Below are 11,557 nucleotides of genomic sequence, written 5' to 3'. Positions count from 1 at the left end.
ACAAGTGCATATGGTTACAGTTTTTCCCATTATTGATTGCATTAATTTTGATCACTTGAGTAAGGTGGAATATGCCAGTCTTCTCCATTATAAAATTACTCTTTTCCCTGTATACTTAATAAATATTTTGTGAGGAAGTTCTTTGGATTGTGTATTTTTTGTCCAACTTTCAAAGTATTAATTAACTTTTGTCAGTATGGAGTTATGGTTTCCTATATTACTCAATGAGCTATGAAATGTTCCTATTATTATTTACTTTTATGCTCAATTTGTCTTGATTTGGCCAGCAGAAGTTTCTTCAGGCTGGCTTTTGTAATCTTTAATACAGGTCTGTCATTCTTGAGATACTTCCTTACTTTCTGGCACAATCAGATGTTACAGATTCATCTTGTACTTTTCCTTCTTTGGCCCTAGATTACGTTTACTGGGAATGGTATTTAGAAACCAAGATTTGGGAGTTGCCGTCGTGGCTCAGTGGTTAACGAATCTGACTAGGAACCATGACATTGTGTGTTCAATCCCTGGCCTCACTCATTGGGGTAAGGATTCAGCGTTGCCGTGACCTGTGGTGTAGGTTGCAGACGTGGCTTGGATTCTGTGTTGCTGTGGCTCTGGCATAGGCTGGTGACCACAGCTCCCATTGGACCCCTAGCCTGGGAACCTCCATATGCTGCAGGTGCAGCCCTAGAATAGACAAAAAGACCAAAATAAATAAATAAATAAATAAATAAATAAATAAAACCAAGATTTGGGTATTAGATGTTCTTTTTTGCTATTGGGTATCACTATTCCCAAGTTCTTTCAGTAGACAGAACTATGGACTATGTGTGTACATAGACAAAGAATTATATCTATATTTATTTCAGTCTATCTGTCTATATCAAAAATCATGAATTCACACTGATCTCTTCATTTTTATCCAACATCACACAGGGTTCATTCTGTTTTTCTCTCTTTCCCTATTTGTAACTTTCTTCTCCAACAATGAGAAACCTTGCTCCCCTCATCTTTGATATATTACTTTATCAATTTTCCTGTATATATCAATCTCCTATTTGTGTGGCTGCCCTCAACTTGCCCAGGCTCCCACACCCTATGCTGGCCCCTCCCTATAGTCACCTTCTACATTATACCCTGTCTCCATCATCTCACACTGAGATGTGCTCCTCCTTACCTTTCTAGGGCTTTGACACTCCATGTTACCACCACTCCCCTGTGAGGATACCCATAGTATCCCATTCATGCTCCCACCCCTGAATTGATCCTGCCTCCTTATCCCCAGTGTGGATTGCCTCCACATTAGATGCCCTCTTTATTTTTATGACAGCCTCTTCTATCACAAGTTTCATTTGTTCCTCAATAACATTTTCCTGGTGAACATTTTTTGCATTTTTTCATTCTCCCTTTTTTTTCCTGTATCACATTTACATAGTTCCTTTCTAATCCTTCATTGATAACTAATTTCTGAATGAAATAAATTTTTCCTGGCCAGATCTTTGTAGACATGACATGAAGGTGGAGGACAGGAGTGAGTTCTAAGCTAACAGGAATTTCCCCTTTGACCCATATGTCTATAAGAGCTCTTTTATTTTTTTATTTTTTATTTTATTTATTTATTTATTTATTTTTTGTCTTTTCTAGGGCTGCACCCAAGGCATATGGAGGTTCCCAGGCTAGGGGTCTAATCGGAGCTGTAGCTGCCGGCCAACGCCAGGGCCACAACAACATGGGATCCAAGCCGCGTCTTCGACCTACACCACAGCTCACAGCAATGCTGGATCCTTAACCCACTGAGTGAGGCCAGGGATCGAACCCACAACCTCATGGTTCCCAGTCAGATTCGTTAACTACTGAGCCACTACAGGAACTCCTCTAAGAGCTCTTTTAGCTCCTACCTCTTCCAGCCACAAAGATAGGCTACTGCTGGGATGTTCATAACACAGCATACAACTTCTTCCCCATTCCCCTTGTCAACAGAATTTCTTATTCAACCCTGTCTATCTTCGTTGATTTTCAGAATCAAACCAATTCTGGAAGCTTCTACCACCAATCTATGCTCCCTGTTTGTGCTACAAAATGGACCTTGTACCTCAGAGTGAACTCCTCACCTTGGGGAAGTGCATTTTTCCAGCTTTTTCCCTAAGATATTCAGCCACAGGGATTCTCACTACATTTCTTCTTGTACTCCTGCATTTCCAACAATGTGAAACACTGAAAGATCTATATATAGCCCTGGTTTGGATCCCCTTGTTCACTGTGGCCCTTCTCTAGTGCTGACTCTTTTTTTTTTTTTCTTTTTTCTTTTTCTTTTTGGCTATGCCCACAGCGTGTGGAAAACCCACGCCACACCAGCAACCCCCAGGCTCTGCAGTGACAATGCCAGATCCTTAACCCACTGTGCTACAAGGGAACTCCACCACTGCTGACTTTTAATGATGGTCTCCTCCCCCTGGAGGACTTCATGCATGTGGTCTTTTTAAGCCGGAATATACATTCTCTCTTTTGCCTTACTGCTATGATGACCCAAATCTTTCAAGTACAGATCACATATTACTTTCTTGGGGCAACCTTTCCTTCCTCTCAAGCTAGGCGGAATCTTTTCCCCTGTTATACACTTTTGTGGTATCTTTTTTTTTTTTTTTGCTTCTGGATGCATTCACAGGACATGGAAGTTCTCAGTTCCCAGGACAGGGATTGAATCTGAGCTATAGTTGCGACCCATGCCACAGCTGAGACAACTTGAGATCCCCAACCCACCACGCTGGGCCGGGGTAGGAATTATGATACATCATTACTTTTGTGATTATCTATTTAATGGCTTCTTCTCCCTGAAATGGGATTGTGTTTGTCTTGTTCATTTTCTCCCAAACACCTTGTACCTGTTGTGTCATATATGCTTATTATGTATTTGCTGAATGAGTAGATGAACCATCCCAACTAAATATGGCTCCTACTCCCATTTTTACACTAAAGCTCTTTTCCATGATCACAGATGACTTCCTTGTTGCTAAATCCCACTAAATGCTTTTTGGTTTCCACCTTGACTTTTCATCAGCATTCAACAGTTGGCCACTTCCTTCTTAAAACACTGCGTTTTCCTTTTATGGCTTCACTTATTCTGAGGATCTTTTGCAGATTCCTTTTTCTTTTACCTCATCCCTTAAAGTTGGATGCTCAGAGCTTAGACCTATGCCATCTCTTTTTTCATTCTATAGCATCTCCCTAGGTTATCTCATTTCTCTTATTGCTATAAATATAGTCTATATACCAGTGATTTCCAAATTTAGTCTAGGTTTTTTAAGCGTAGACTTTCCCAGGCCCTTATATCACTTGGTCATTTCACCTGGATGTCTCATAGGCATTTCATACTTGGCCTATCCAAAATTACCTGACTGATCTTTCCACCAAATCTGCTCCTTCTCCCTCAATGCTACCGTATCAGATAATAAAATCTCATCTATCCATCATTCATCAACTAATCATGTCAGAATCTGGGAGTCTACATTTCTACCATTTTCTCTTCAATTCCTATGAGCCAATCCCTTACTTACCAAGTCCCATAGAACCTACCTCAAACATAAATCTTGGATATATCCTCTTCAGTTTGTCTTTACTGCCACCATTTGTCTAAGTCCAAGTTAGCATCCTCAGCTGACATGTGACAGTAAATTTAACTGTTTATCTCCTTGCTTCTATTCTTCTGTGCCAGCAGAACTTCCACCACTACCACCAAGCACCTCTCCTGGATAGCTCTAGAATAAAATTCCTGCTCTCTTAGTTCCTTTTCCTAACCCTTCTTAATTCTTTCTTGAGATTTTCTAATAGCAGGTATATTACTAGTTCCTTAGAGAATCCCATTGACTATTTTTTTTTTTTTTTTTTTTAGGACTGTACCCACAGCATGTGGAGGTTCCCAGGTAGGGGTTGAATCAGAGCTGTACCCCACTGAGCCAGGCCAAGGATTGAATCTGCATCCTCATGGATAGTAGTCAGATTCGTTTCTGCTGAGTCACAATGGGAACTCCTCCGTTGCTTGTTTTACTAGTTTAACTCTCTCTATTTCCAATGCAGGACCTTTGTTTTTTATTTTTGGGAGGTCTGTTTGTTTGTTTGTTTTGGCTGTACCCATAGCATGTATAAGTTCCCAGGCCAGGGACTGAACCTGCACCACAGCATCCACCCAACCCAAGCCATTGCAGTGATGCCACTGAAGTGATGCATCACAAAGGAACTCCTCTTTTTGTTTTTTGGGTATTTTTTGCCTTTTAGGGCCACACCCATGGCACATGGAGGCTACCAGGCTAGGGGTCAAATTGGAGCTGCAGCTGCCGGCCTACACCACAGTCCCCAGCAATGCAGGATCTGAGCCATCTCTGTGACCTACACCACAGCTCAAGGCAATGCCAGACCCTTAACCCACTGAGCAAGGCCAGGGATTGAACCCATGTCCTCATGGTTACTAGTCAGGTTCATTACTGCTGAGCCACAATGGGAACGCCTTCTTTTTGTTTTTGTTGTTTCTTTCTTTTGTTGTAAATAACCAGATTTGAGTAATTGAAGAGTTGATGACCAAATGGAGAAATCTGGAAATCAGAATTTTATAACTGTTCTGACCTTTGGCACACTAAGGCCCCACGGCACACTGATTTTTCTTGTTAGTACACTATGTAAAATTCCAAACCTGAAGTAACCCAGTGATAAGATGTTCCCTGGGCTAAAATCTCTGTTTTTCTAGATACGTGACCCCAGATTATATGCACCTGCATCTTGTGATTTAATATTTAAATTCCAAATAAGTTTTCACAGAAGAATTTTATCAACAACTTGTTGAAGTCGTATGTGGTAGAGAGACTGCTTAAAAGTGCTGTGCTATTTGGAAAATTAGGCAGAGGCCCAGAGAAGCTGTGCTAAGCAGACCAGCAGCAAGGGCAAGGCCACATTTTAGTCCTTTTTCAGTAAAATGCCTAAAAAGTCTGTTCCTCACCATGGTGGATGCTGGTCTCTGTTAGGAAATTATGTAGAAATGTCACAAGTTGTTTAAACACTGTAATAACAACTTGCTTTTTTATTTTTAAAATATCAGTTTCTTAAGAATCCTTATCAACTCACCCTGTTAACTTTTCTATAAAGGGCCATGGTCATAGAATACATATATATCTTTTTTTGCTTTCTTTTTGTTTTGTTTTGTTTTTTGGTTTTTTTGTTTTTGTTTTTGTGGGTTTTGTTTTGTTTTGGTTTTTGGTTTTTGGTTGTTTTTTTTTTTTTTTTTTTTTTTTTTTGCTTTGCTTTCAAGGGCCGCAGGTACAGCATATGGTAATTCCAAGGCTGGTGTTGAATTGGAGCTGCAACTGCATAAAAATGCGGGATCCAAGCTGCGTCTATGACCTACACCACAGCTCACAGCAACACCAGATCCTTAAACCACTGAGCGATGCCAGGGATCGAACCTGTGTCCTCATAGATAATAGTCAGGTTTATTACTGCTGAGCCACAACAGGAACTCCCATAGAACACACACACACACAGTCTTTTTAGGGCCCAGCATATGGAGCTTCCCAAGCTAGGGGTTGATTTGGAGCTGCAGCTACCAGGCTACACGTCTGCAACCTACACCACAGCTCACGGCAATGCCAGATCCTTAACCCACGGAGCAAGGCCAGGGATCAAACCTGTGTCCTCATGGATGCTAGCCAGATTCGTTTCCACTGAGCCATGATGGAAACTCCAGGATATATTTTTAAATTTGTTTCCTAGCCTTCTAAATCTCTTGTCCCCAGCCAACAACCTTCAAGATAGTTTCAAAGTTCTACTGCTCAGGAGAAAACAAATATTTTTTGCACTCCCAGTGTGGCAGTTTTGTCATTATTTCAGTGACTTTTGCTTTGGTTCTGGTGTTCTGTTTTCTTGATTTAAAACTCAAGAAGTGTCTACTTCAAGTAGCCCTTGAGCCAGTCATGGGGCTGTCTCCATCTTCAGCTTTACTCATTGAAAAGAAATGCTGGGAAACTGTGAGGAAACCCCATAAGGCAAAGAGGGGAAGCTGAGTTTTAAATTTAGGTGCATGAGTAAAGGCAGGCAACCCCTAGTTAGTCACCTCTCCAAAGCCTGCTCAGAAGCTGAGTGCAAGAGCAGCCTGGGGAACTAGCCAAGCACAGCCAGACCTTGTGGGAGGTATCTCAAAGCAAAGAACACTACTGACTCTGTGAGTCCACCGCAAAATCCATCCCATTGTTTTGTTATACCTTGTAATACCACCCCCTCCTTCCCCTTTTGTCATTATTGGCATTCCAGAGCTTGATTCATGTCATCATCAATTTTTTTTCTTTTATTTTGAATTTAAGAAATGAGGCCTTAGCCTCAGTGGGCTTCCAATGGTTTTGTGGAAGAGATAATCACTAGTGAAAGTACAGGCTGTGTCCCTTATGTGGGGCATACAATAAGTACCACACTGAGACATCTTCAGGGGGAGAGATGCTGGGAAAAGTCTCCTGGTAGAGGTAAGAGGATCTGGTGGAGTGTCTGGGGAAGGGGTAGAGGCTGTAGATAATGAAATCCCTACACTGTCTTCAAAATCCTTAAAGAAGGGAGGGGCCTTTATAGACATGCTTTTCAAGAGGGCAGTTCTCTCCCCTTTAGAGTAAAACTTCAAAACTTTGCTGTTTCTTGAAGGGGAGAGAGACTTGAAGGAAGAATTTGGACAGAAATCCTGCTTGTAATATTAGAAGCAGAGCTGGTTAAGAGAAAGAGGCTCACATATTTCATTTCACAGCTTCTTTGCACTGATGCATCGGGCCCATGGAATGATGCACAAATTCATTCATTCACTTCTTCTGGTGCTAGGCACTTTGCTGGATGCTGGGGACACCAGGCTAGTTGCACGCTCTGTCAGTGCAACACCTCTTCCCCAGTTGTAGATGTGCCCTACCTGCAGCCTAAGCATTCTTAATGCTAATAATACAGACCCTCAGGCCTCAGCTTAGACTAGATTTACTATATCAAAATTTCAGTGCTTGTCTTGAGAAACTGCCCCATACTGCCTACCCCCCCCCCCCTTCTGCAGCTGAAGTTTGAGAACACTCGTCTGTGGAGCTGTTACCTCCGCAGGTTACTTTCAGGGCAGATTTGTCTGCTTGGAGGTGAGGCAAACAGTGTGCTGCCAACGGAGCTAGGTTAAGTCGGTCTTTGCTGCCCCTCCCTTCCCTTCCCTACCCCCTCCCCACCCCACAGGCTGATCCTGGGAGGGAGCAGAGCAGCCCCGCCCCTCCACGCTAGCCCCGCCTCGGCTGTCGGGGACTAGGAAGCCCCGCCCCTCGCTGGCCGCGAGCTCTTAGTCAAATCCCGGCCTCTGGCCCCTCACCCCTAACCCGAGACCGGGCTGCCAACCGATTCACCTCGCGACCTGCGGACCGCAACCTCGACCTGAGAAAGAAAGAGCGACATGGCGGCGGCCAAGCCCGAGAACCTCTCCCTGGTGGTGCACGGACCTGGAGACCTGCGCCTGGTAAAACTGGAATGGGAGTGGAGAATCTAGCCTGCCCCTGTCTTACTCGCCTGCAAGCCAAAACGCGGTCTCAGGTCATCAGTTCCAGCGTGGTGCGGGCCCCATTCTGCACGCCCTGGACGACCAGATCCGAGCTGGTTACCATGTTGGGGGGAGGGGGAGGGTTGGCGGTGGCCGAGGGTTCCACGGTGCTAAGAGCAGGGTTTTTGTCGCGTGCTTCCTGGAAACTAGCCACGTGGCCAGAGCCCGGACAGTTGCAAAATGATTGAAGCCTCCTCTCTCTTTTGCCAGCTGCAGATTCATAGTACAAGCCTCTTGTCGTTGCGCTTTGCAGGAGAGGCTGCCTGACTTAGGACATGCTGTGAATTTCTCCACTGGGCAGACAGTGCAGGAAAGAAAGGGAAGCCAGAGAGACACTTAAAAGCTGTGGAACTTGTATTTAATCTCTCTTGCTTGGGGCTGATAAAGCCTCCTTTGTAGGATTATCGTGATCAGCAGAGTACCCAGCACTTAATAGATACTCAGAAGTGCCAGCTCCTGGGAGTGTTTTTGTGTTAATGATCCAGACAGTGTCACTGCAGCGGCCGGTCTGGTTCAGTCCCTGGCCCAGGGATTTAAACAAGTCCTGGGTATGGCCAGAAAAAAAAAAAGAAGAAGAAGAAGTGCCAGCTCCTTCCTCTTTTCCTGCTAGCAAAGGCGTCCATCTCCAGGACTCTTGGTGTTCCCTATACCTGTGCCATCTCCACCACTCTACTACTTTATTCCTTACTTCCCTGAGTCCATGTCTAGTTCACCTTGCAGCCATTTTCCTTCCTGATCCTGCTCCCCTCTCCCTTTAAGAGCATTATGTATGTGTCTGCTCCACCCTGGACTCTGCCTCTGCTCCCTGGCTCCTGAGGCCAAAGTTTGGGAGCTGAAGAATCAGCTCTGTGGTTGTGCCAGGGCTCTCTTGACAAAGTCCATCTCAGATGGGCCTGGGTAGTATTATGTGGGATGGTTGCTAGCCATATCTGCTATTCCCTAGCACTTCCTCCCCCTTCTAGATTGGAGAGACTCAGAAAATTATCCAGATTAGCAGTTCTTGATTACTTGAGAATCTGTAGTCTCTCTCCCCATAGATGCAAACAGATTGAGTTAGGCAGTAATTTCAGAATTTATGAACTTCCTTTAAGCCCCTTCTCCAAAGACCCTTTAGAGGTCTGTGAATCCCAGGCGAAGAACTGCCCAGAGCCATTTCCTCAGTTGGAAAAAGTGCCATCCCCAAGGTGACAACTTAATTAACAGAGCCCAGAAAAGAACCCAGAGGTTCAGATTCCTGTTCATTGAAGTGCTCTTTCTACTCCCTTGGAGCCTCCACCCAAAGTCCTAAATTCAAGTGACACTGTTAGTGCTTCTTGCTACAAACTCTACATGGTATTAAAAAGGAAAAGGGGTACAGCTATATTCGGCTTACAGAGTGACTTCAAACTCAGTCCTGCATTCCACAAACATTTCCTAGATGCAAGGCTGGGTGCCTGCCATGTGCCAAGCACTGGGTTGGGGACCCAGAGAAGACACAGCCCCTACCCCCAGTCTGCTCTAGGAAGTCAGACAGATGAAGTAAACCATAAGACTGTGTGAGGACTTTGATAGATGCCACAGAGTAAAAGCTTCACAGGAGGAGCCTTTGGCCCAGGTCAGAGGCCCAAGAGGAGATGAATGACACTGAGCTGGAGGGAAACTAGGGGTCTTTCAGGAACATGGACGAGCAAGTGCAAAGAAAAGTGAAGTACAAGATTGCAGGTCCTGGTTACTGGCCCTGTAAATAGTGTATTAGTAGTGAATAGTGTTTTATTAGTGATTTTGTGACCACAGTAGGCTGTGGTCACTTGGGCCAACCAGGAACATGGTCTTTTGATAAAAAATTGTTGTTGTCTCAAGAACTCATGTGAAGGGAGTTGTCTGGAGAAAAGCCCATATCTTAAATCTGAAGCAGGATTCTGAAGCAGCAAATGAGGGCTTAGTTCTGCCCAGTGCTGCCATACTGTTTCAGACACCAACCAGTATCCAGAGCAGTGGTTCTGTGGGAAAATGTGACCTGGGCCACTTGAAACTTGTCCCCTACCTGCCAGGAAGGAAACCTGACACCCAGCCTTCCTTCTACCTGCCTTTGGAGAAGGCAGGATTCCCTTTTCTTCAAGCTATGGCTGCAGGGAAGAAAAAATTAAACTCCTTCACTGCTAGGTAACTAGTGATCATCAGCAAGGGAGGAGCCTTGGCAAATCCAGTGCTCCTTGGCCTGAGGACTTGAGCCTGAACAGTGGTTTGGGCTCTTGGGCGTTTGTAAGTTGGGTGGTAAATAAGAGAGTGGGAGTGTGTGTACAAATATATATACTGAAGGACTGATGGTTTCCTTATATCATTCCTTACAAAGAAGACTTAAGGACGTTCACTCTTACACCCCTCCCCACTCCCACCTTTTTTTTTTTTTTTTTCTTTTTTTAGGGCCGCACCCTTGGCATATGGAGGTTCCCAGGCTAGGGGTCTAATTGGACCTACAGCTGCCGGCCTGTGCCACAGCCACAGCAACACCAGATCCGAGCCGTGTCTGTGATCTACACCTCAGCTCATAGCAATGCCAGATCCTTAACCCACTTGAGTGAGGCCAAGGATCAAACCCATAACCTCATAGTTCGTAGTCGAATTCCCGCCGTGGCACAGCGGAAACTCCTCCCCACTCCCATTTTAAGTAGACAACGTGTAGACTTTACAGGAGCAGTGGGAGTGATGACATTCTATCAGCAAAACAGTGTCAGCTTGTTGAGATCCTCTTCAAATGGAAACAGTAATGACGTCACAAGCCAGGTTGGGGCCAGAGTGGGATTTAGCCCCACTCTACTGCTTCTACAACTTGCCAATTTCCACTTCATTTTCCTTTCTGTGTAATAGAGGATGATAGTAGTACTCACATCTGAGTTGTGTGAGGATTAGATGGTATGTTAGAGGAAGAAATTCTCCTCTGCTCTTTTAGGTTCTTCTGGCTGGTCTAAGATTTAAATTGACATGAGACAGATTAACAGGAGAAAATCAAACAAAACATTATTTTGTTTGTTTCTTTTCTTTCTTTTCTTTTTTTTTTTTTTTTAAGCTGTACCTGGGGCATGTGGAAATCCCCTGGCCAGAGATCAGACACAGCCACAGTAGTGACAACACTGAATCTTTAACCACTAGGCCACCATGGGACTCCAAACAAAATTTTAATAACATGTGTTCATGGAAGAGACCCAGGAAAACTGAGAAACTTGACAATATGGCCAAAGCCCTCACTTTAAATTGCCGTCTTCAGCTAAAGAGAAAAGAGGATGTTGAGGATGGAGAGAGTCAGTTAATGGAAGTTGCCAGGAAAAGCACAGAAGACAAGAGTAAGGTTGATATACACATTTAAGTCATTGCCTTCTAAGTTGATGAGTGTCTAAAGATTTGGTCATACTCTTCTTGGTACATTGAGGGAGACACCTTCATAAATGAATATTGTCCTTACAAATGTGTTACTTAAAAAAAAAGGATTTTCACATTTCCTGCTGTGGCAGAACAGGATCAGGATTGTCTCTGCAGCACCAGGATGCAAGTTCGGATCTGTATCTGGCCTGGGAACTCCATATTGCTGCGGGGTGACCAAAAAAAAAGTTATGAAAAAGGTTTTCAGGAATTCCCTTTGTGACTCAGCAGGTTAAAAACCCTACCAGTATCCATGAGAATGTGGGTTTGGGAGTTACCTTCCTGGCTCAGTGGTAACGAACCTGACTAGTATCCATGAGGACTCAGGTTCAATCCCTGGCCTCCCTCAGTGGGTTAAGGATTCAGGGTTGCCGTGAGCTGAGATGTAGGTTGAAGCTGTGGCTTGGATTTGGTGTTGTTGTGGCTGTGGTGTAAGCTGGCAACTACAGCTCTCATTCTACCCCTTGTCTGGGAACCTCCAGATGCAGTGGGTTCGGCCCTAAAAAGACAAAAAAAAAAAAAAGTGCGGGTTTGATCCTTGCTTGGCTGGCTCAGTGGGTTAAGGATTCTGTGTTGCCA

The 11,557-nt window shown here is 44.3% G+C and overlaps 1 protein-coding gene across 1 annotated transcript in view; it reads left to right on the top strand.

Moving 5' to 3' along the window:
• The first annotated feature begins 7,279 nt into the window (after positions 1-7,279).
• Positions 7,280-11,557, top strand: part of SORD (sorbitol dehydrogenase) — a 41,909-nt gene continuing 37,631 nt past the window's right edge. Inside the window, exon 1 of the mRNA NM_001244162.1 lies at positions 7,280-7,501. Within this exon, the coding sequence (NP_001231091.1) occupies positions 7,439-7,501 (63 nt within the window). The 5' untranslated portion in view covers positions 7,280-7,438. The remainder of the gene's footprint in view (positions 7,502-11,557) is intronic.

The sequence above is a fragment of the Sus scrofa genome, chromosome 1 (genome assembly GCF_054392235.1).
Source record: "Sus scrofa isolate SSC_HxYL_T2T_F1_AM1 chromosome 1, Sscrofa_HxYL_maternal_Yorkshire_Landrace_v2.0, whole genome shotgun sequence".
In the NCBI taxonomy this organism is placed as follows: Eukaryota; Metazoa; Chordata; class Mammalia; order Artiodactyla; family Suidae; genus Sus; species Sus scrofa.
The sequence above is the reverse complement of the archived record's forward strand: the minus strand, read 5'-3'. Positions and strand labels throughout refer to the sequence as shown.